General features: G+C 34.1%; 3 protein-coding genes across 6 annotated transcripts; all 3 read right to left on the reverse strand.

Annotated features, from left to right (window-relative positions):
• Positions 1 to 7307: 7307 nt before the first annotated feature.
• Positions 7308 to 9241, reverse strand: LOC126725917 (uncharacterized protein At4g19900). Its single transcript, XM_050430932.1, has one exon. The coding sequence runs from the start codon at positions 8985 to 8987 to the stop codon at positions 7614 to 7616; it is 1374 nt and encodes a 457-aa protein (XP_050286889.1). The 5' UTR covers positions 8988 to 9241; the 3' UTR covers positions 7308 to 7613.
• A 2761-nt stretch (positions 9242 to 12002) lies between these two features.
• LOC126725918 (exocyst complex component 5-like) lies at positions 12003 to 17197 on the reverse strand. 4 transcript variants are annotated; one of them, XM_050430933.1, is made up of 6 exons: positions 17079 to 17197; positions 16841 to 16916; positions 16285 to 16383; positions 13887 to 13924; positions 12764 to 12822; positions 12003 to 12444 (listed from the first exon to the last, which is right to left on the reverse strand). In XM_050430933.1, the coding sequence occupies exons 1-6, from the start codon at positions 17126 to 17128 to the stop codon at positions 12356 to 12358; spliced, it is 411 nt and encodes a 136-aa protein (XP_050286890.1). In that variant the 5' UTR covers positions 17129 to 17197; the 3' UTR covers positions 12003 to 12355. The 4 variants fall into 4 exon arrangements, with proteins under 4 accessions (XP_050286890.1, XP_050286891.1, XP_050286892.1 ...); XM_050430934.1 differs by having other exon boundaries at positions 12003 to 12510; XM_050430935.1 differs by lacking the exon at positions 13887 to 13924.
• A 4718-nt stretch (positions 17198 to 21915) lies between these two features.
• LOC126725919 (protein RTF1 homolog) lies at positions 21916 to 25254 on the reverse strand. Its single transcript, XM_050430937.1, has 2 exons — positions 25049 to 25254; positions 21916 to 24227 (listed from the first exon to the last, which is right to left on the reverse strand). Exon 2 carries the CDS (start codon positions 24180 to 24182, stop codon positions 22206 to 22208), a length of 1977 nt encoding a protein of 658 aa, XP_050286894.1. The 5' UTR covers positions 24183 to 24227; positions 25049 to 25254; the 3' UTR covers positions 21916 to 22205.
• Between the last annotated feature and the right edge of the window lie 1142 nt (positions 25255 to 26396).

Genomic DNA, 26396 nt, shown 5'->3' on the forward strand with positions numbered 1-26396 from the left:
AGCAGAACCATCGTCATTGCACGGAGTTCACTCCTCACTCCTATATATATGCCTTGTAACATGCAAAACAAATTAATTAATAATATAATGCACGTACATTGGTTTCTCTACCCTTACCCTTAACTCTTAAGTATTAAGGAATATAACGATGGGTTTGGTACGTACTAATTCTCTCTTTTATATAAATATATATATATATATATATATATATTTATATTTATATTATGGAATATCCGTGATTTTTCTAATTTGTTCTTGTAAGAAGAAACAACTAAAAAAGTTCCTCAGTCTACAACTACAAAGGTTAGGTCATTTTGTAGTTGTAATTTGGTTATGTAATGTATTATAAACTTGATTTAAAACATTAGTATTACTATTTTTGTGTGTATTCTAATAAATATTACTGTTTATTCAAATATATATATATATAGGGATGTTTATCCCACATTAGTTGTGTGTGTCTAGTGTTCGCTGTTTATAACCCCAGTGTACAATTACGTCATTTTGTAACTGTACTCTGGTTATGTAATGTATTATAAACCCGGTTTAAAATATTAGTATTACAATTTTCATGTGTGTTTTAATAAGTATTACTGTTTACTTTTTAAAAAAAAAATCCCTGATCTTGCTGGCAATAAATGTACAGAATACTTTTTTTTTTTTTTTTTTTTTTTTTCATATGTATTTGCTTTATCTCGGAATAGGGGAGGGTACATGTTAGCAGAAAATAAGGGACCAAAATAACAAGAAGAATATTCAGAAGCGTAATTCTTGGATGATGATATACTTCAATTATTAATGGAAGACATTAATGTGTTGTTGACCCTGTCTATAGTTAGTTCCTGCTAATTCACATGGCCAACTTTTGGAAATTTCACAAAGGCCACAGCTGAGGAATTTAATACATGCTGAGTTGCTGACCGAGCCAAAGGGGAAAGAATATAAATACTAAAATAAATTAATAAAAACACACACACATAAGAATATGCCAGATATATATATATATATATATATATATATATATATATGTGAGGCTGGAAAGTAGGTGCCATCTATTAATTAGAAGCTGAGAAATCACTTTCTCGATAGAGTTATCTCAAAAGGCCTTCAGATGATGACAAGCTTCTTTATTTATTTCATAAAATTAAATTGGTTGAAACTCAAACAAAATAAAAATAAAAATAAAATTGTATTTTTCTCAACCAAATATAAAAACAACAACAACAATTTTGTATATTTCGTAATTAAAATAGACACTGTTATGTTACATCTAAAAATCTATAATTAAAGGGTGTAACAAATTAAATTTTTTTAGTTTCAAATTCAACAAATTAAACCTTCAAATCCCATCCAAAAAAAAAAAAAAAAAAAAAAAAAAATTAAACCTTCAAATTTTTTTATAAAAAAAAAAAAATCAAATTAACCCCATAGTTTCAATGTCAAAAAGTAACAAATTAAATCTTAAACATAATATCATTCACTTAAATTAGTTGAGAATGTTTCTCAAAAAAAAAAAAAAAAAATTGTTGAGAATTAATTTGTTTCTTTTTAAAATTTCAAGATTTTTTTTCCTACTAAAAAAAGATTTTATTTGTTACTTTAGAAATTACATTGTTTAGTTTGTTACTTTTGAATCGATAGAGTTTAGTTTGTTACACCCCCTATACTTGTTAACAAGCTTATTTAGAAAATTCAACATTTTAAGGAAATACCATTTAATGCATTTTCTTTTATATTAAAAAAAATTTATATGTTTGCAAATTCCAACACTATCCTCATTAATTTAAACTTTAATGAAAGAGTGGTATTGAATTTTTGCATAAAGTAAGGAGTGTGTTAGGAATTTTATATATATGTTTGACTTTTCAAAAAGAACTTCATTTTAGTTCATCATAAAATGAAATAGAGGCATAAGTCGTAACAATTTGGACGGAAGTAATTTTTCTTTTTTCTTCTTTTTCCTAAAAATTGAAAATGACACAAGTAGGTTTTAGATTAATATATTCCATGTTACAAAGTCTATCATAATGTTATTGAAACAGTTTGAAAGATAACAAGTCCACTCAAGTAAAGATCAAGATCGCTCGTGCAATTATAACTCAACAAACAATGAGTTCATGAGTAAATTGCGAGTAGTACGGTCAAGTGAGATGTGTAAAATTTGAAATGGAGTGTAACTCAAAGACTTGATTATACTCTACTTTGTGCCACTACATAAACATAAGGTTGCATGATTTCTTGAGGTGATTGAAGAGTGATATACCAGAGTCCTCTTATTCAAATCTTGATGTCGTCTTTCTCTTGAGTCAAACTGAAAATACCTTGATATACTGTAAGGTTGAATTTTATCAACCATCTTGTTGGCTTTATTCCGCGCCAAATTTGCTTGTATTTTAGCAATTAGTAACTCTGTATTTAAGTGGGAATCATGTAAGGGTAGTGAGTGAGAAAGTGTGAAGAAATGCTCAAGATTGTGCAAGGATGCAGAGACTCGCGGTTGGAACTTGCGGGTGACTAGCGACTGGCAAGCTGCCAAAGTTGGCACACGTGTGAAGCATGCAAGGAAGCTGAAGAGTCATGCCAGCTGTTGCACTACAGGACAAAAGTCTCAGGCTAGCCAGGCCGTTAGCTCGTGGCTTGAACTCGCGACTCAGCCCAGTCGCGAGGCCAATTTGCCAGACCACCCTATTTGGGAAAACTGACTTTTCGCATTCCTTCTCACATTACTATATATAGACCCTTATACCCACGATATTTAGAGAGCTTCCATAGAGAATTTTGAGAGAGAAACCCTAGAGAAAAATAAGATTGATTCATCCATAATCTTCACATAGAGACCCTTCAAATTCCTCTACTCTCTTCCTCTCCATTGTCAAATCCTTGAGAGGTACATTACCAAAACCTTTTCTCATTATACCCATATCTGTGAGAAGGTCATTTGGTGTTTGGGAAGTAGTTAAGAAAGGACCAATTTCATATTGGTTGATGCTATGGTCAAGTAGCGGAATCTGGTAAACTAAAGAAGAAATAGGTTCGGCGTAACCTCATTGGAGTAGGGGCTTGGAGGGCTTAGGTACATTGGGTAGATTAGACTTGGAAGGTCTTCTGCTGTTCATGTATCCCAACTACATTCTTTAGTAGATTGTTTACTGCTTAAGGGCGGCGGAGAGGTTTTACACCGAGAGTTTCGGTTTCCTCTTCGATAACACATCGTGTGTTGTCCTTGTGTTTGCATCTCTCTTCCCTTAATCTTTTCCATTTAATTTCTGCTATGGATGTGATTTTATTTGGTTTAGATTATTTATCAATTTTGTTTTAAGCTTATATTCATATTCCACATATTAATTGTTTGTCATTAAACTTGAATTGGTAATTTGTAAATTGGGGGTCTAAACGTTCAAAGTGTTTTATACACTATTTGAACTTTCATATACCTATTCTTCTTTTGATCCCAAAGATGGAGTTAGTGCGAGACTTGTTTAAAACCACAGAAATCCTTTCTAGTGAGTTTACTGTATCAAATCTTCAAGGAATTCCTTGGAGGGCCAAAAGTTTCAATTTGTGCAGATGAGATTCATTAGTGAAAAGATCCATATAAAGGATTACTGCGGCAAGAAGACAAACAAAGCATTTGCAGGACAAGGTTTTCTTTCAAACTAGTTTGGAGGAATTTCTTCCAATTTACTATGTGATGATTTATAAGATGGACAAAGTTTAACTATAAAATTGGTTGTAACTTGAGGCTACAATCTTACTCATTATCATTAATATTACTACATATTTCAAAAATCTAATCGCTAGATTGCATGTGCTTTATAGTTTTAATACACATATCAAATTTTGTGCCAATCAAATATTATTTACTATATAATCTATAAGATTATATTTTATGCATAATTTTAAACTACAAAAACTTGCAATTTAAACAATTTATTGATGACATAGCTATTGATCTTTAATTTTCTAGAAATATTGCAAGCATGGAGGATATAAGAAGAAAATAAAATCCAATGATAGATTTGTCAAAATTCACTTCCAATAAAAAGAATTGAGTATAGTTGTAGTCTTAAACTACAACCAATTTTGTAGCTAAACTTTGTCCTTATAAGATTATCCATGTGCATTATTTAAACAAGTCAGAACTCATTTAAAAAGTCAAGTGATGTAGATGGTCTTTTTAACTGTCATGTAGTGGGTTAGAGGAAGTTTCCTCCAAACTGATTTGGAAATAAACATTTTCCTTGTAAGTATAGGCTAATATAAATTTTCATTTATAGAGGATTTTCTAACAAAATTAAATTCAAGAAGTGGTTTTTCCTTTGAAGATATTATTCCTTTGTTTTTCACTTTGTTACCCAATACGTGTGCACATATTTATTACTTTTAGATTCAATAATTGTTACTACTATGATTGCTATATCAACTTGTGCATAAAATCAACATGAAACAAATGTCATAAATTGAAATTCTATCATATACGATAATAAACTTGTGAAATTACTCAATAAATCCATTGCATATATACATATCTATTTTTAGATAATTCGCTACATTATTAGTTACTGGTGCGTAATCCCGTGCATATGCATGGATACAATTAAAAACAATTACAATTACATGGTGCAAATTATACCTTTTTTTTTATATATTATTTAAATTATACATGGTATTAGCTTACACCCTTTTAAAACTATACATTTCTAAAAATATGTAATAATTTCTCATACATACATACATACATAAGTGTGTGTGTGTGTGTGAGATTTAGAATTTAGATGGACACGTGGCACAAAATTAAGAATTCAATTGAAACCTAATTAGATTTTCTTTAAGTTTTGACTTATTATTGGATACTACATATATAATGTCAATTCACAATCACTGTCTGTGAAATTCTACTAAATACAACACAAAATAAAAGAATAAATTGGTCCAATAGTATCTCTGAAATTGAGTGGGAATAAGTACATGGGATTGCTCAACTCAATTATAATTTGTTACGTTCAAGATCTTAGCATACAAAATATCTAAATAGAAACAGTATAAAAAATATTCTCATTAGTTCAGAGAAAAAATAATTGCAAAAATCTAAACAATTTAATTTGTATGGAAAGCTAACAAAAGCAAAATTCAATTTTGAATCTAATTAAATTTTCTCTAAGCATTGGTTATATATATATATATATATAAACGATTAGTTTTTTTTATGATTTATTTATATTGAACTCCTCATTTTCTACATTTTATTAACTCATTTGGAACAAAAACTAAAAAACTTACATTAGATGAGACACGTGGCACAAAATTAAATACTAATTAAATTCCAATTTTTACACTGAATTAATTAACTTGGCACAAAAATTTAAAAACTTAAATTCAATGGAACATGTGGCGCAAAATTAGACTCTAATTGAATTCTAATTTGAAATCTAATTGAATTTTCTCTTAGTTTTGCCTATTAATTTAAATATAGATTAGTCACAGACTCATGCAATACATGAGAATAAATAATTATTTTGTAGTTATGGTATAATATATAATTTATTCTCTAAATTTTTTGGAAAATAATTTGTTCTCCCAAAAAATCTCAAAAAATATATCATCATTTTATTATTTGGATTTGTTTGATTATTAATATTCATTTTTAGGCGGTCCATATTTTGCTAAATTATGTTATTGTGCGTTATATTTTCCTAATTTTTTCTTGTACAATTATACTGTTTAAGTTTCAAATATATTATTCAAAATTTTCATTCTCTTAAAAGAGATTATCATATTTATAATTTTTCTTATCGTAGGAGTAGTTTCGAACTATTTATTGGGTTTTGTTTACTAATATAGATACATGAAATCGGAACTACATATTTTTCAAACATTTCTAAGAGACTATACCATATTATAAATTTAATATTTAAAATAATATGTAGAAAAAAGTAGACTTTATGTCTAAAATTGAATACTTCACCTATTGAAATGAAAGAAAATAATTTGTATAACAATGTAAAGAGAACATGATCTAACAACAACAAAAAAAGACTGCATACACTAACACTGTCATTTATTTAGATTTAATTGCCTTTAACTGGACGTTCATATCACATTTATTATTACTACGCTTCTGTTTAGCCTCCTCATCTACCACATCATTATTCTTTTTATTATTTTTTAACAATATTAAATATCTAAATATATTGGCTTTACAAATTTTTCTACTTCAATTTTGATGTTATAACTAAATAATAAATCAATGAAAATTAAAACAAAAATATTGTCTATACATATTCATCTAGAGCAGTTTTAATAGTTGATAGACATGTAAAAATACATAGTCAAGATTGTATTTTGATATAAATTCAAAATCTCACTTCCAAAATAACTAAGTATTATGTCAAAAAAAAAAAAAATCAAATAAAAGTTATAAAGGGGAGAGAGAAGACTTATGATAGAAAACTATTTAAAAAAAAAAAAAACACTACCAAATTGTATTAACCAAAAATAGCATTTTTAAAAATACAATGATTCATCAACATAAAGTAAAGTTACAAAAAAGAATAAATTATATTATATATATAAATAGAGAGAGAGAGAGAGAGAGAGAGAGAGAGAGAGAGAGAGAGAGAATAATCACATTTTTTGGGAAAAAAATAGAAAATAAAATGAGAAGAAGAAGTATCAAAATAAAAATACAATCATGAGTCAAACACTAAATTATCCAAGCCATGCTGTATAATAGAATAACATTATATTATTGTAAACTATCTTTATATGCAATAGTATAACATTTAACAATCATAGATAAGAAAAAAATATAATAACTTAAAAACACAAAACCCAATTGCATCAACCCAAAGTAGAATTCTAAAGAATACATAAATTTATCAATCTAAAGTAGAGATACAAAAAATAAAAAAGTTCACACAAAAATAAAACATGAAATAGAGAGAGTTACCTTTTTTCATATGAAAAAATATATATAGAATGGGAGAGAGAATGACAAATTTATAGTAATAAAATAGAGATAAGAAGAGCCAAAATAAAAGGAAGTGAAAGGGATAAATGAAGAATGACATTAAGGTTGAGACTAGTAGAGAGATGAAAATGTAAAAAGAGACATCATGGTTAAAAATAGTTGAGAGAAATGGTTAGAAATAGGTAAATGTTGTGACCACTAATGTGACTCAACAAGAGCGTAACAACAATAAATATTATGTTTTAGTGTTTAGAAAGATATATATATATATATATATATATGAGACTTAACAGACACTGCTATGTAATTGGCAAAATAGCATTGCAATATGTCATCCTCAAGAATAATATAAATATGGAATGTAAAAATTATATTCCTTTGCATGTTAAGAGTCTACTCTTTAGACCTTGTTTACAAGATACAACTTACAAGTACGGCAAATTAAAGGGCAAAGCCTAAAAAGTTGTCAACTATGATTAAGAGATGATTTCAGAACAGGAAAAGGCTAATGATTTCCTAACATTCTATCTATCAGGACTATGATCGATTGTGGAATGAACTGAGTTGGTCCATAACCACATACAAAAACATCGAACCATTGCATAATGCATAGCACTTCGCAACTGTCGAACTTATTCAATAATTACAACCTTGATATTGAAGCATTGCAGAAGATACAACAATCCAACATTATCTGATTGATGATGCTTCCCTTTTCAACCTCTAGCATTTTACTCTGCCTATTCCACAAGTGCACTGCAAAACTTTGAGACTGAATATGCCTTAGCTTTTTAAGTAACCATTTTGAATGGAGCTTGTCTCTAGGCCCCCGAAAGAGACTTCGAATCCTACTCCAATCAACTGGATAAAATGCCGACGGTGGCAATACGGTGAAATTAAATCCAGGCCTTCCACTCAACCTGGACACAACCCTTGAGACTAAGTAAGGGCCATTGTGTCCCCACTTGTTCCCATCAAATGTTAGTGCAAATTCTTGAATAAACTTGTAGAGTAGAGGATGATTCTTGTCAAAAATCAACACAGCATTGTTCAATCGACTCCAATTCCCAGTGTCAAGATTAATAGTCTGCGCGCCGATCACATTTCTCAACTTTGAGAAACTCTTTAACACTATAACATCCGTGTCCACATAAATACCCCCAAATTTATACAATAAACCAAGCCTAAGCAAATTAGAGAGGTTTTGACCCAAAGAAACCTCCCCAGGATTCACATTCCCTTTCCTTAACCTATCAAACCAAGCCTCCGCGTAAGTATTCTTGAATACATAATCAAAATCAGGATCAATAGCCATTACACGAAACCCCTTATCTAAAAGAGGTTTTAAAAATTGACTTCCTGTTTTTGAATTCATTGAACTTGAGACTATCACCAAACAAGCATTTGGGTGAGACTTAAACAAGCTCTCCATAGCTAACAATTCTCTATCACCAAATGACTTTGACGAAATCCAGGTCATAAAGAACCGAAACTTACAAGAAATAGTAGAATTTCCAGCGAAGAATTCAGCAATCATTGCTGGAAAAGAACTTGACCGAGCTTTGGAAGGCACACTCTTGAGCTTGCGCTTGTACTTCCGGACCCCTCTCTGCTTTGAAACTGAAGATTCAGTAATGGGTGTGATTGAAGAGTGTGTTTTGCGCAAAAGAGGCAAATGGGTCTTCAAAATCACAGCTGGGTCTTCTTCTTTCATTGCATACATCACTAAAGAAGTAACCTTTGAGGAAGAAGAAAACCCATTTTTCATTGATTCTCCGGCGGTATTTTCCGGCGAGAAATTGGCGGGTACGGGAGGGGGCTTGGCCGGAAAAGGGAGGTGAATGTAGAAAACAGAGAAGCCATTATAGGCCAAGAGAAGAAGAAGAAAGAGAGCAAAAAGAGAGGTGGGCAAGGAGAGGAGAAAAGCTAGGATGGATCTCCTTAGGTCCTGTAATTGGTGAAGAAGAGAGAGAAGGAAAGGCTCTGAAGGTTTGGCGCTTTCTTCATACTTGGACATCCTGTAATGGTTTTTGGCTTGGTTTGTGCTAAAGAGTTGGTTTTTTGGTAAAGCAAATTTGAAACTTTTAAAGTGTGGTTGGTGGCTTGGTGCAGTAGTAAGAAGCTGAGAGAGTAGTTTTAGGCTAGCTGAGTATAAAGTTTAAAAGCATTTTAATGGCGGAGGCGGCAAAATATCGAAAAAGTAAGGCAAAAAATATAAAAGTAGCGTTTGTGTTTTGGACATTGGGAACCAAAACATTTTATAGTACTGCTAAAAGACTGTCCAGTGTTTCACTGAACAGTGTTTGAACTTTGATGTAGCTGTCTAGTGCCAGTCCGCCACTGTGGGAGGCTTTTGCTTAAGATGACTCAACTTTTTTTCCTTTTTTTTTTGAAAATTACATTTTAGCTGATTATGATTTGATTACCATAATTTAGTTTATAAAATTTGTTTAATTTGACTCCTACCATTTGGGCTAAAATGAAATAAGCAAAAATACTATTTTAGTAGCAATCAATTTGTTTTTTTTTTTTTTTTTTTTTTTTTCCGAGAAAATCAATTTTCAATTTGTCTATGTTATTTTCAACTTATAGGCAATTTCTATTAATAAGTTGACTGTAAAAATTAAATTAACTACATATTAAAAATAATAGAAATTAAATTTACTACTACCAAATGTAAGGACTAAATCAATAGTCTCCAAAATGGTATTTCTACCAATAACTTTTTTTTATGAAGAGTACCAATAAAATATTTAGGATTTTGTCCCAAATATTTCTAACAATTTCATTTTAAATCAAACTTAAGGAGTCAAAATGTAATAACTGATAATTGATAATTTGTGGGATTAAAATGTAATTTTTTTTTTTTGAGAAACAAACACACACACACACACACAAGGGAGAGGGAAAGGGGTTCTAACACAAAGGCACACCACAACTCCACTAAAAAAAATGTAATTGGATCAAATAATAAGGAGTAATTTGTATGTTACTACATTTTACCCTATAAAGTTTAGGGAAGGCTTTCTTAACTCAAGGTTTTTTTTTTTTTTTTTTTTTTTTTTTTTTTTTGGAAAATTGCATTTTACCTTCTTATGATTTAGTACTATTGTAATTTAATTCATAAACTTTAAGTTACTATATTTTATCTTTAAAGTTTAGATTAAAATGAAATTGTTATAATTATGTCCGAACTATTTTTACCTTTTTCATTTTAATTCAAACATTTTTTAGTGAAGTTTTTATCCAAATTTTAGGGAGACAAAATGTAACAACTTATAGTTCTTGATACTAATTACTGATTTGATCAAACCATGAGGGATAATTTTTTTGTCCAAAAACTGTGATATCTATTAATTTGGACCAAACGCTTAATAATTTCATTTCAACCCCAAAGATTCATACTATAGACGAAAATAAATTAACAACTGAAAATTTGTGAATTAAATTATGATAAAACCTAACCAAATTTACCTTTTCTTATCTTATGTTTTCTTTTATAAAGGTTCAGTTCATTTATTTTATTTTTATTTTTTTCCATGAAAATGGCTTTTGATGCAGAGGATGCGCTCTCTTTACTTTTCTCCCTCTTTTTTTCATTACAAAATGAAGGAGGAAGATTCAACCTCTTTTTTTTTTCTTTTTTAATTTTATATATACATATTTTTAATTTTTACATCCTCTTAAAGATAATCCAATAATATCATTAAACACAATACTTTTTTTTGGCTCTTTACCTTAGATTCAGCAATAAATGGAGAAACATATTTGGTTGCATATTTTATGTGATATATATATATATATATATATAGAAAATTATGAAATTTTGGTTTGGGTTGAATACTTGTATGCGCAAGATATATCATAAATGGTTGGTTAAGGAATTATAATAAATTTGGTCGGCTGGTTTTCTGAATTGACCCAATTTTAATGGGCAAATTGAGCATTTTAATTGGATATATAATGGATTTAGGTTCAAATGTTTAAATCAAATTAAATTTGGAAAAAAAATTTGGGCTTTACGCCATGTGTATCCAAGCTATTTAAGCTATTAAAACATTCCAAAATGAATTTTAATTATTTTTTAGAAAACAAGGGTTTTATACTGAAATTACATGCATGCAAAGTAAAATAGCACCTAAAAAAGGATTGGCTTATATCTTTTTCTCTTAAAAATTGATAAAAGAATTGTCAAGAGCCTTGAGGCTTAATCGATTGGTAACTCCTGTATTCTAAATGGAGACTTCCTTGTTTTATGTTCAATGCATGAGATATATTTACCTTTCATAACATTATCTCTCTCTACAAACTTTTTTTTTTTAAGTTATATTATTTATAAGTTTAAATTTATTAAGTACTCTATGGTTATTTTTTTATTTCTCTTTTTTCTTTGATCATTATTATTCAGTATATTTTATTTATTATTGGTGAGACAATGTCAAAATTAAGGTTAGAATATAAAAAATCAAAACAGATATTGATACCATTTACAGGACATGTACAGTTTCAAATATAATTGTTGGTTTAGTAAAATAAGTGTAGTTTCTACTAGCCTTTTGCTTTTTATCTTACGGTTTTACCAAATAAGCAATAAAACCAGTTGTGCCTTGTGCGTAAGCGAAGTTGTGTAGTCTTCAATTCTTCAACGCAGCTCTAACTCAATTCATTCTAACGCTTGCAATAGTTGATATACACCCAAAACTTGAAATTTAATTACAACCAAAGTCATGGAATCGATCAACACTAAAAACCTAACAAACTATCCCTTTGCAATTATTTATTTAATAATGAGATACATTTTTTTAATTTTCTACATTCCACCAATTTATTTATAAAATTTCAGACGATGAGATGTTCCACACTGCAAACTAAATACAATCTCCTCAGCTATTATTACTCAAAAGCCTTAGTAAAATAAGCAGATAACTTATGACAAGAAGTGTCCTCCAAATTTCAACAGAAAAAAACCGAACAAATAATTCTCATCCTAACTATGCACTATATCAGTTTATTTTAAGAATGGACCGCTCAATACAACAAAATCAACTGTCATTATTATTCATACCCAAAAGTATCATTTATAACTTACAAGGGCGCACACCAGGGCATAAATTTCTTGTTGACACACAAGCAAGAGTTATAGAAACCACATAAGCTAAAGCCTTATCCATACCTTCAAAGATATACACTCCACGAAAGAGAGAAATTCAAAAATATAATCTACTACAATTTACTGTCCAAAGATGAGCTCATCAGCTTGGCCATTAATTTAATCTTGTACTGGTTTAGCTGCCACCAAATTACTGCAACTTGAGGAGTCAGTTCCCTCAGCTTAGTAATAGCTTGCTATGAACAATTCAAGAAATCTCAAAGATCATATCTAAATCAGCATTCCACTTCCATTTCAACTCGAGCTTGGCCACAAGGAATTAAGTCTAGCTGCACTCTTGCAGTCTTTTCTAAGCTGAATAAACCTGAGTTGGCAGATGAATCAAAATTTCATCATTAAAAACAGGCACCTTCTTTGTAAGACTCACCACCTGCCAGAGAATGTGCATAAACTTGAAACAAAGTGTTCTTGTGAAATGTGTTAAAATGCACTTTCTTCCGAGATGTGTTTAAAAAAATGGGAAAAAAAAACCAGAAAATTTGAACATTTTCTACCATTCGTAAACCATGCTTGGAATTTATATCATAAAGAATAACAACCATTGGCCATGTCAATCATACACAACTTTCAAGAAAAAGGGGAAAAAATAGCAGGGCATAAAACATTTGAGCCAAGCCAGTAACCTGGGATTAAAAGTGAACTTCTGCCAATGATCATGCAGCCCTTTATGCAAGTGGTTTCCCTAAAATAACAAAATGATCAATTAGTATTCGAATGAAGATGTTAATAATAAATATATTAGCACTTCAAAATTTTGAGTCCAGCCCCCAAAAAGAAAGAAAAGTGGAAGAATATCATATATTTACAGAAAATGTTGCTGGAAAACAACCGACAAGGTAAATAGATTAATGCAATTATGATGCTTTATATTCACACTAATCATGCTGTGTAGAAATTTAAATTAGTTGTTAGCATTCATTCTTTACTGTGTCAAGGCAATCTATTTGTCTAGAATTCAGTAAATTTGCTTATTGTGAACAAAAATGGGTCACATAATTATCTTATTCTTCAACTATAAAAACTTTGGTTCGTACTAATGTCCATCACACATGCTTATTTCAGCAAATGCATGCTTGAACTCATTTGCACACAAGTAGAGGAGAGGGAATAACTTCCTCTCCTTTGCAAAGCCTCAAAATTATTAGCACAGATAATTCATATACAACACATCCTTATTGGAAACTTCTCTAACACTCATGCAGTGTAACTGTCGTCTGTTCCCTGGCATGAACATAAAAGAATCCTAATCATGGGTATAGCTTCCAAACTCATAATCACCTCTACACATTCATCTCTAATCTTTCTCAATAAAGAGAAACTTTAGATTATTTAATTTTTTTTTATATCATAAAATTTTCCTTTGAACCTTCCTTAGTCTTCAATGCTCTTCTCACATTTGCAAAGAAATTCAAACTATTTTTCTCAAGCTTTTTTGGCTATATGCTTATACTAAAAATTCTTCCTTCCATCAAAAAGATATCCAATGCCCCCCCACCTCCCCCCGAGGCACCCCTCAGAAAGAACAGTTTTTGACATGGATGAAAACTCATTAAAAAAAAAAATCTTTTACATTCTTTTTGGCTTTGGTTGAAAAGGGCCTCACAAGAATGATTCATGAATAGTTCACAAAAGGCTGTTTAAGTTTAGAGAGAACATGAACACCATCATGTTTATGCAAACCAATAAGAAGTTGGCCCATGAAAATGTGAGAAAATATAAATTTATAGAAAAGTGTGGCCATCTTACGCAATTTTTGTACAATTGAAGCAGCCCCAGCAACATAGCTGTCATCAGAAAATAGAGGTGAAAGTTCCATTAGGTCTCCTGGGCTGCTATTGAACTCCATCAAGTATTTCAAGAATTAAATTAATAACATGGAGTTAGTGAATCCTAAACAAAGGGTAGCATAAACTAAATGATCAATTACCAACACTCCATGAGCAATCATCGGGTCAGAATATCAACAGGGGTAAGACAAATTTGTTTTTCAGCTCTAACACTCCAGCTCAATCTCGGGAGGATATTAAGAATTTCTTGGGGGTGGCTGCCTCTCAAAGTTATGATCACTACTTGGGTCTACCCTCCCTGGTGGGCTGCACCAAAAAGAAATCTTTTAGCATCATCAAAGAAAGAATCTGGAAGAAGCTTAAGGGCTGGAAGGAGAAACTCCTATCCCAAGCTGGCAAGGAAATCTTAGTAAAGGCAGTTGTTCAGGCGATTCCCACCTACACCATGTCGTGTTTTAAGCTCCCAAAAGGGCTGATCAAGGAAATCGAAATACTCATAAGAAAATTTTGGTGGGGTTACAAAGGAGAACAGAAGCGCATTCACTGGATTAGTTGGGAAAAATTGTCTTCCGAAGAGTGAGGGGGGTATGGGATTTAGGGAGTTAAATAAGTTCAATGATGCCCTTCTGGCCAAATGGATTTAGTACTTGACGAACCATGAAGACTCTCTCTTTCACAAGGTTTTCAAGGCCAAGTTTTTTCCAGATTGCTCAATATTGGAGGCAACGAGTCATCATAAAGGTTCACTCGCGTGGAAAAGCATTCTCCAAGCCAAACATGTCATTGAATCAGGTTCAATTTGGAGAGTTGGTGATGGCAAGTCAATCAAAATCCGAGGGGATAATTGGCTACCAACCCAAAGCTGCAGAAGGGTCATTTCCCCGATTCCTCTCTTGGCCCGGTGTCCACTGTAAGCAACCTGATTGATGATGGCTCCCGTACCTGGAAGGCTGATCTGATTAAGCACGAGTTCCTTCCTCACGAAGCTAATATTATTGCTGGTTTGCCGTTGAGCTTAAATCAGATCCCAGACTTACAAACTTGGTTCCCTTCAAGCCAGGGTAACTACACCACTCGGAGTGCATACCAGATGTTAGCTAAATCTGATAGGAGTCTTGTTCCAAACTGCTGCAACTTGAGTCGAAACAAAAGAATGTGGTCTGGAATTTGGTGCTTGCTGGTCCCCCACAAGGTTAAGCACATGTTGTGGAGAGCAACTCACGAAGCTATCCCAACCCTGCTAAACCTGTGGAAACGCAAAGTGGTCTCTTCAGTCACCTGTCCTAGGTGTCTCTTGGCTTGTGAGGACTCCATTCATTCCTTGTGGAGCTGCCCTGCTTTGCGGGTCATTTGGGAAGCTACTGCAGCTGGTCAGAGGCTTCTAAAATACAGATTCATGACATTTGCTGACCTCATGGAGACGGTAGTGGAGATGAAGGACTGCTTCGATATCAACCTGGTAGCTGTGATCTTGTGGATGATTTGGGAATGTAGAAATTCTGACCGCGTGGGGGGCTGCTCTACTGACCTTCGTACCATTCGAGTTAAGGCTTTGACCTTTCTCCATGATTTTTCCTTGGCTCAGATTCCTCGACAGGTGCAGCTTTCAGTTTCTGGCAGCAACTCTAGGTGGATTCCCCCTAATCCTTTGACGTATAAGGTGAATTTTGACGGGGTAATTTTTAAGGAATTGGGTGCTGCTGGTTTGGGTATGGTTATCCGAGACTTTGAAGGTTTAGTTATTGGCGCCTTGGCTGAAAGAATACCTCTGCCATGTTCAGTTGCTACGGTGGAAGCCTTAGCGTGTAGAAGAGCAGTCTTATTCGTGAAGGAGATGAGTATTTTTGAAGCCACTGTCGAGGGGGATGCTGAGATTGTCATCTCGGCTCTTAAAGATGGTAGGACCAGCAACTCCGAATTTGGCCATATCATCCAGGATTCCCTTGTGTTAGCAAATGAGCTTCGCTTTTGTGTTTTCTCTCATGTAAAAAGATTAGGCAATACTGTTGCCCATTACCTTGCCAGAAAAGTCAAATCTGGTAATGAGCTACAGGTTTGGATTGAGTCCACACCTGATGACATAGCTCCTCTCGTGTACCGTGACTTTTTGTAGTCTTTTTCCTTTTCAATGAATTTGACCCTAGGGTCTGGATTCTCAAAAAAAAAAAAAAAAAATAGCAAATACATTTATCAGCTCTATTGTTTGACTAACAGTTTCTCGCTGTGCATCTACACTATAACAAGAAAATAACATATAAATGAAAACCTACAATAGCCAAGTTTCAATGGAGATGGTGACAATTATATCCAGTGCAGGGATCAGGGGCTTATGGCAGTAAAGCATAGGAAAACTTTACCTGCAAGTGATCTATCTTGGCAGCAGTAAGTCCGACACTTGAAATACGTGAATCCAACCTTGCAAAGCTACCAAACAAGCCATCCACACCTTTTTCCAGCTGAAATGAGATGTATAGTTATTGTTTGCAACTCCATTTTCAGATTCAAATTCATCAAAGGCACTAGCATCCAGAGTATTTTAGTGACTTACATGTTCCCACTTTTCCAATGAGTTGAAAACCATTAATAAAGACAACATGCCAGATTACATTAATTCAGTTCTAATGAAACACGACACAAAGAAGCATCAATCCCAATCCCATACTCATGGTCCTGAACAAGTATTGTGAAAACTATAGAAAAGGCCAATAACATGCAATCCCCCACTCCCTCCTCCCCCCCCCCCCCCCCCCCCCCCCCCCCCCCCCAAAAAAAAGGCAGGTTCCCAAATATCCAAAATGTAAAGAAATTTTCACTACTTTGGATGTTTCACAAACACCTTCTATCTGGTCTTTTTGGAATCTAGAATTCATAATATTTCACAAAATATTAAAAACCCACAGACTGATGCCTTACCTCAACAAGTGTCTTGCAGTGCTTAAGAGTCTTGAACAGACACCTCTTCCTTGAGATTGTACAGTCTTCCGTCAATCTTCAAGCAGTATGAAACAATAAATAAATAATGAAACCACAGAAAACAATTAATTATTAATTATTTCTTTTTTCTTTGAAGTCCATGTTCAATATCCAAAAAAGCGTACTTGGTTTAAAAGTTCAACCAACTTCTTATAAGATCATTGAATAGAGCTAAGACCTTATCCACTTCGGGAAACAAAGGTGCAGCAGCCGATTTCGCTGTGGCATCCCCTCTCAAATGTCAATTCGGCAGAGCATCGTTTCCATTAATACCACTACTATGGCCCCCTTCTGATGAATCCGCTACTTTGTCTTATATAAGTGGAAAAAATTGCCAAACAGACTATTACTGGGAAAAAATTAGGCACGTGGCACATGTTCAAAGTTATTTAGTAAGTTAGACTGTTTTTGAAAGTCGAGTTTGGAAAACTCGACTTTGGGCTGGAATACAGACACTATAGTGGCATTTTTTTAGTGGCTATAGCAGCGTTTATAGAAAACGCCACTATGGGGAACCTATAGTGGCGCCACTAAAAAAAACGCCACTATTATGTCTGTATTCCAGCCCAAAGTCGAGTTTGCCAAACTCGACTTTCAAAAACAGTCTAACTAACTAAATAAGTTTAAACGCGTGCTGTCCGGCTAAAATTTTTCAGAATTTTCACTGTTTGGCAAATTTTGCCTATATAAGTTTAAGGTTTTTTTATTTTTTTATTTTTAACATTGTTAAATTATGGATTCTCCCAAAAACTTAAACTATTAGGAAATGGTTAATTCAATCATTTAACAATAATTTTAACGATCATAGGGAATCTTTCTAAAGAAGAACCCTTTGGATTCGTCTCTAGCTCCGGGCAACTAACCTCACCTAACACCTGCCAGAATAAGTTGCCGGGTCAAATGAAAAAACGATGGAAGAAGCTCAGAGGTTATGAGACTCGATAAGTTGAGAGAGAGAGAGAGAGAGAGAGAGAGAGAGAGAGAGAGAGAGAGAGAGAGAGAGAGAGAGAGAGAGAGAGAGAGAGAGAGAGAGAGAGAGAGAGAGCTCAGGATTTCAAGATTGATCTACGATTCCAAAGTAGTGCTGTAAAGTGCGGCTTTAGTGCCTGGGTTGCAAGAGACTCCTTGAAGAAATTGAAACACACTGGTACAGTGAAAGAATATGTTAAGACATTCAGTTCTTTGATACTGGATATCAAGAACATGTCAAAGGAAGACAAGTTGTTTAATTTCATGTCTAGTTTGCAACCTTAGGCACAGTTGGAGTTAAAGAGGCAAGCAATGCGTGATCTACCGGCTACTACGTCTACTGCAGATACTTTAGTGGACTATAAGTATAATAAGCCTAGTGAAAGATGATGCAGATGCTGATAAAGGAAAATTTGACCCTGTGACAATTGGTATCAGAACCTAGCTCTGATACCAATTGTCGCAGGTTCAAATTTTCACTCAAATTTTCTATCTATGATGGCCCTAAGTCCTTGACTTAGTCTCAGCTAACACCACATACTGCAATAACACTTAGAACAGATTATATAAGGGCGTATACACACACAACACACATAATATTTACATGGAACCCACCCCCAACCTTTATTACTTAATCTCCAATACAAAAGGAAATCTCTTTACAAGCCTAGAGAATTACACAGAATTTTTCCAATGCTAAATGCACTCTACTCTTGACACCCCCAATAGCCTTAGGGTTAAATACACAAAATTAATTGCTATGGTAGTTACTGACAAGAAGGTCACCATTATATTATGCCCAAGGATCCAGCTTGCTAAGAGAATCAGAGGCGAGAGGGCTTAGAGATTGATAGTGATAGGGGTTTTTTCATCTAAGAAAGTCTATGAGCACTTTGACCTATCAGGGTGAAATACCTTGTCTTTGACCCGTCAAGATAAAAACTTCCTCCAATGGGACCTACCAACCAAGGACCCATCAGGATAAACTCCCCCTTCAATCCCTTTAAAATCCTGATGTCTTAATGGTCCACTCCCCTTGAAAACCCATCAGGTAGCTCGTGTATATGCCCGACAAACGATTCACACCTTTTCATTTGCATATCCACGAATGGATGATCATACTGACAGTTGAGCATGCTGGGTGTGGACACAACGGGGAGTCGCCACTTAGTTTTTGCAATGGCCTAAGAACCATGAATATAGCGTCCTTTCAAGAAAGGACCATTGATCTTGCTACTAGAGATATGGGTTTGAAGTAAAGGTATGGTCTTGGAAAGGTGTTAGGCACCCAAAACCACCCAACCCTAAGGTTGGCTTCCTCTCATTGTGTATTATGTCTTAATCTCATTAAAGGCACATTCAATATTGTTATTCTAAACTCACACACATGCTAGCATTCATCTAACAATTAACATGACATCAGACATCCCTAACCATACATCTATCATGTTTGTCATCACATCACAAACCCTAACATACATCTAATCATGCATATCATCACATCATTGACGCGCGTGTGGACGGTCAACTCATTGACAATTTTTATGCATCATCAGATAGACAAGTTTATGTTGCTCTAATTTGGTTTCACAGGTTGTAGTAGTAGTAGTAGTAGTAGTAGTATATGACCATGTTTTTGATACACTTGTAGTAGAGTTAAATACGATTGAGAGTAATATCCATAAAACTTGTAGCTGTCCATTTGATTCTACACAGGGGCGTAGCCAGGAATACATGCTTGGGGGGGCCGGGTTGTAACAGAGATATACCAAATATAATTTTTAAGTCTATTGGATACAAAATTATCAACTTTTATATATTATTATATACTTGAACATGTTGGGAATTCAACCGAAATTTCAAACCTGTGAGAAACAAAAAATAAAATTCTTTTAATTCTTTTAACTTTAAGAATATGACTCAATTAACCTGAAAAGAATTTTAAAAAATAAAATTTTTATTAGAAATTTTTGCTTAGTTATATGAATATTATTCATACTCAAGGAAAAAACAAAATTTTTACTATAATTTAAACAGTCAACCCATTTTTAATACAACTTTAATTAATAATAACCCCTCAAATAATTTAATTAATTTATCTTTTATAATGTATTGGTTAATTTAATTATATAACTTTAATTATTGTTGTTTAGCATAACAATAAACTATATTGTTTTAATTTATTTGTCATTAATTATAATGCTTTAATCCTAGTTGGTAATTACGCAATATAGTTTTAATTTATTTGTCATTAATTTTAGCATAACATATCCTTTGTTACAATTCCTAAAATATAGCAATAAATAATTAAACAATTCTTAAAAATTTGCAATAAATAATAGCTAATAATTTAATTACTAACTTTTGAATAAATATTAATTATTATTTAATAATGTTGGTTTACACTAAAAACCAACACATTGACCATTGACCAACAATGAGGAATAACCGGATAAGATAAAGACAAACAGGAAAAAAAAAAAAAAAAAATCAACCAATGAATGATTGAGATGTATTCAGCCAAAAAAATAAAAAGAATGAGTGAGAATGTGAGATGATATTAAAGCTAAAAGAATAAAAGGGCTCAGGCAGAACAGGATTCATAAACAGTCTAAACCATTCGGTGAGATAGAGAGAGACTGAGAGAGAGAGAGAGTCAGAGAGAAAAACCTTGAGGGAGGGCCGGACTGCTGGAGCCGGAGCCGGAGCGGAGGAAGCAACTAGTCAACGGCAGATCTCCGACGGCGATGAGTGATGACCGATCTACCGTCTGGCGTCGACGATCTACAAAGATTTCGTTCCATTTTTCATTTTAGTGACAGTGAGATAAAGAGAGAGAGAAAAAGAGAGAAATACCCTTGAGGGAGGGCCGGAGGGAGCACCGAAGCAGAGGCCGATCTCCGATCTGCGATGAGGGACGAGCGACGACGGCGACGACGAGCGAGCTGCGGCGTCGCGGCGACGTGACCGTGGGTTTGCTGGGGTTTGGTTTTTATTTGTGTATTTGGGAATTTTTTTTTTTTTTTAGATAAAACCCTCTGTCTCTCTGTGTTCGTTGTGTTTCTCTCTGTGTTTGGTTTGCTGTTGAGTGTTGAGTTTGGTTTGCTGTTGAGCTTGATTTGCTCTGTATAGGCAGTATCGGGCATTGTGGTATCTGCCACCGATTTGATTTCTCTGCCAGCGACGTGATGGTTGGATTTTCTGTAATATTTTTTTTTTCTCGGTTGAGAATGCATGGGCTTGCCGTGAGCGAGCTACTGGGCTCACCGTGGGCTTAGCTTGCCGTGGGCTTCTCTGTGAATTTTTTTTTTTTTTTCAGATTTTAGTTCAATTTTTTTGGGTTTTTTTTTTTTTTTTTTTTTTTTTTTTTTCTTGAAAGTAGAACAGATATATATATATATATATATATATATATATATATATTTTATTTAATCTGAGGATGTTACTAATTTTTTATTGAGGCCTGGGAGAATGGGTGAGAAATTGGGAGGGGGGGCCGGCTGCCTAAGGTTGGGGGGGGCCTAATTATTTTTTCTTCATAGGCTAATGGGAAAATTTTTTTTTTTGCAGGGGCCTCGGCCCCCCCAAGCCACTATGTGGCTCCGCCCCTGATTCTACACCTACAAGAACACCAAAATCAGAAAAATATATTATGGCTCTGGTTGCCCTTGCCCAGACCAGCAGCAGCAAAATGCAGAGCTTTTCATCAATTGGTTAACATCTCCTGCATAAAAAAAATGAGTTTTGAGCACCTAGCTGCAATCACTCTCAATATCTTTTATCTATAATTAGAATGAATGCCCATGGCTATGCCACCAAGCAGGCTTGCCTGTTTTCCACCTCTCAATAGCTATATTGATTTTGTAAATCGGTGATGACATGTTCTTAGGGAACTTATTCCAAAATATCAATCTTAATAATCTCTGCTACTGTGCTAATCTTTCATTCCAAACATCCATGCTGTAAGTGAGGTGAGTGGATGATGTCATGCCAGATGCCTCCAAATGTTCCACAACTCTTCCCACAAAGTCAGCAAAACATAACTATTGAACACCCAAACATTCTCAGACCAGGGTTAAGGTATTATAATGTTTTACACAGCAAGCATCCTAAATAACAAAAGAAGCAACTTTAGTGTCTCACTGCCGCAACAGTTGGGCAAAACAAATTGTAATAAAAGTAATTATCAGGAATGCTTGTATAAGACAAATTTGTTCTAGGACACAATAACATATCAGGTTTATGTTTACCCCCCACCCACATAACAAAGAATAAAATACAAGCTTTATCTTATATATCTGCATCACTGAATCAATTTGATTCAAGAAACAACATTTCAGAGAAGCCCTCTTCTTCTCTTATAGTCACTAACCGTCAGGGTCAGTGCATGCCTCCTTCCATCATTCTCAGGGACTTTGCATCCAATTGTTGCTTCAATTCTTTGTTTCCTTGCCATGAATCCAGCCTGAGCTCCTTGGGGCCCACCAAACCTCTGAAGAGCAGCCAATGAAATTGGCAGCTCAAAATTATGCAGCAAATTTGACTCTGTCCCTTGATCCACAGGAGCACTAGTATCAACCAACTTCCCGGCATCAGCTGCAGCTTCCAAGGCTGCAGCTGTAGCGGCCAAGCCAACCTCTGTGATTACCTTTTCTCCAGTCACATTACTGACTACAACTGTAGCAGATGCACCATTAGCATCACCATTTGCCACCGTGGCCCCATTGGTTCCACCAGGCTTTGAAATGTAGTAATTCCTTGACCTAGTCCATCTCCTTGAAAAGGGATCATAACCAGCCTCCCCTGCTTTTAAGCCCGTGTTTATGGGTTTCAGTTCTGATGCATTTTTGAAATTCTCAACCCTGTTCTTTCTGTTCATCTCAGCTAGCCTCATGGCCTTGGTATCTTTCTCCTTTGTTTGCCGGGATGCCTCTAATTGCTGCAGCCTTGTCTTGATCCTCTCCACCTCTGCCTCATCATGCTTGCTTTGTGCAATTTCCAACTCCCTCCTAAGCCGGTCCTTCTCAGCTGCTACATTAAGTGGTCTTGACAAAGAAGATTTTTTCTCTTGCAACATCTGCTTCACAGTGGCCGCCGAGTAAACATATGTGTTGGTTTTCTTAATAGCCTCCTTCTTTTCCAACACATCCTGTTTGCTTGGCATCCGACCCCCGCTTCTTTCTACCTCCTTAATCCACTGTTTATACTCCTCCTCTAGTGGAGCTGAGTCAGAAACCATAGCCATCTGCCACCTGGCAGCAGAGCTTTCATTGCCCCATATAACATTTAGATACTTATACGTGGTTTTATTCTCCAGTCTGTACTGCCTGTCAGGTTCTGTGGCATCAACATTTCGGACCAAGCAAAGCCTGTATATAGGTCCAGATTTTGACCTCCCAATTCCAACCCTCACAAAGCAACCCACAATCAACTCCTCAAAGAATGGCTCCATAAACCATTTTCCTAGCTTTGACCTCCGAATAGTAATTTCCTTTATATCATCAAAAGATGGAACCTCAGATCCAGACATGCCCCTCTCGTCATCACTGTCAACCATTGCACCATCCCCTGTTGATCCTTCATCTTCACTGTGGGACCTACTTTCACTCTCACTCTGACTAGAACTACTCACACTTGGTCTAGTGAAAGTTTTTCGCTTTGGTGAGAAAGTTCGATTCCCTGAACTTCCTCTAGATGCATCTCTTAATTTACGGTGAGCCTCTGGGTCTTGCTGCTTCAATCGCTTTGCTCGCAATTCATTCAATGCATCATCCTTGGCGGACCTGTCAGCAGATCTGGGTGTCAAGCGCAGACGAGATTGTGGAAGAGGTGGAGTCTCTTTTCTAGATTGAGTGGTCTTTCCGCTATCCCTCTTTGATCTAATTTTCTCCCGTAAATTCTTATCATTTTTCTTGGATGCCCTATCTGACAAGATCATCTCTCTTTCAAGTTCAGTCATCTGTGCAAGCTTTCGCCTGTCATCTTCATTCTTATAAAGATCCTCACCAACATCAGATTCATCACTGCTGTCACCCTCACGATCAGACACACCATCATCATCACCCTCTTCCTGGCTGCCCAGATCATCATCTCTTTCAGCAGGGTCCAACCTCTTCTTCAAAGGAACTTGAGATCCAGAGGGCTTTCTGCTTGCATAATCACGATCATCATCTGAATCATCATCCCTAGAGTCACTTCCACCATCAGAATATGAACCCTCACGTCGCCTTCTAGATGGTGGAACTGTGTTCCTTCTGCCTGCTGAACTGGTTCTTCCAGCAGCCTCCAGGAGCAAATTTTCTAAGTCTGCCATAATATGCTATGTCTCTGTATAAGCTGTGATAATACGCACCCCCTCCTGAATAAGAAGTGTTCATTTATTAGTTTCAGTAGTCGAGACAGTAAAAAAGAGAAAAACGATGTGTGTGTATATATATATATGACCACAAGATGTATCATAGTTTTTTTTTGACACATCAATGAATTACAACTTTCTTTTCCATATAATGGTAAAAACTGTTTAATTTTATGTCAAGCATATTAGTAGATCTGATTTTTATTTAGTCTGAAGTTCATTGTGAATTACATGAATGAGTTCTCTTTGTTAACTACACAAGTTCATCCAGTCAAGGTTATAGTGAATTTTAAGAATGACTTGTATTTGTTCACTAGCTCAACCACATGGATCAAAGATCAATCCGTAGCATTCATTCATTCATTTAGATTTGAAGCTATAACATGATGGGAATTCTAGTCTGATTGCAATGGCATCAAACCGATTTGCCAAACCCTCATTTAACGCACAGTGACATAAATTTATAAATTTACGTTTCCTCTCCTTTTCTTTTGAGAAACAAATTCATAGGCAAACATCCCAACCCAAGTATTTTCCAAACTAAGTTTAAGAACTTTGTTTTAAAGATTTCATTAAAAAAAAAAAAAAAAAAGCAAAAAACTGTTGGTAAATTCTAACAAAAATTACCCAAAACTAGTTTCTAAAATTTAAAAAATAAATAAATAATAATAATCAGAGCAGACCAAAAAGAATGATAAAACATAGAAAATCGATGTACTTTAATATCGTTGATCGAGCGAGTTTAAGGGAGCAAAAAGAAGCAATAGCATAAAAGAAACCCTAGCGAGTGAGCAAAAATTGGGGGGATGAAGTAAGAAACATACCTTGTTGGAGGTCAGATCGTGGTTTTGATGTCGGATTCTTGTAGAGACAGAGACAGAGGGCTTTTGTTTCAGCAGAGTTGAGGAGGAAATTGTGTGTGCGCGTGTGTGTGAGTGAGCAAGTACACAGTATTTCGCTACTTCTGTTTCATCTATTGACTACTTTATACCTATATTCCTGCGCCAGCGCTTTACCTCTTCTTTGTGGGCATGTTGAAAGTCATGAAGATACACTATACCCTATACGACAGCCAAAAAAAATACAACTTTATAACTATAAGAGACATAAAATACGCATATTCGTATGTGTACCAGGATACTCCCAAAATTATACTTCAGCCCCAACTTTTGTAAGTGTCGTGTCTTTCACTAATACAATAATTCTACAAACACGGCAAATTTCACTTTTTTGCCACAATATTTAGGGTGGTAAAACTTGTGATTACTTCAACAATACTTTCATATAAGACTATCACTGATATAACTTTTATTATATTATGATATGATATCAATCAAAATTTGTTACTAATATAACTTCTACCTTTAATGGTTAAATAAGAGATTTGAAGTTCAATTTTCGCCTATACTAAAAATCAATTCGTGTCTTGGTCTGATACTAAAAAACACAATTATCAGAAGTGGACACCACAGGTTGAAATTCTGTAAATAAACCAATTTTGAAACAAATTTTGAAATTTGTTATGTAACTAAACTTACTAATCAACCTATTGAAAAAATTTGCTAAATAATGTTATTTTATAACTAAACTTATTGACCGACCTATTGGAAAATTTGCTAAATAATGTTATTTTAATAATAACCATGCCATAAGAGAGTTTAAATCATATTATGAAAGCATCATGTTTTTGAAACGCAATTTTTACACCTAAGTAAAATCTAGCCTTAAAAAAAAAACAAACAAACAAAGTAAAACAAGATTCCCAAATAACTTCAAATCAGGATCAATTTAAATAATAATAAGGATAAGTATTTGACAAATGACAATAATATATTTATTTTTAAAGAAAAATATATATTTTACAAAACCACGCAAGTAGATTATTTTACTAAATCTAAATGTGAATATATTGTTATATCATTTTTTTATATATATAATTCTATAGTTGGCAATGAGGATATTCAAACCTTGATGGAATGAGATTTTAAATAATGTATCACTATGGACATTAATAGATTCATAAAATTCATATAGTAGTAAATCTTTGCCGTGAAATACTGAATCTCTATGTTGAGTCCATTTTATCATCTCGCCATGTCAACAGCTTTGATTTGGAAATTTGTTGTAGTTGAGATTTTTTTTTTTTTTTTTAATACCATTCAAAGGGAGATA

This window comes from Quercus robur, chromosome 5 (assembly GCF_932294415.1).
Source record: "Quercus robur chromosome 5, dhQueRobu3.1, whole genome shotgun sequence".
NCBI classification, from domain to species: Eukaryota; Viridiplantae; Streptophyta; class Magnoliopsida; order Fagales; family Fagaceae; genus Quercus; species Quercus robur.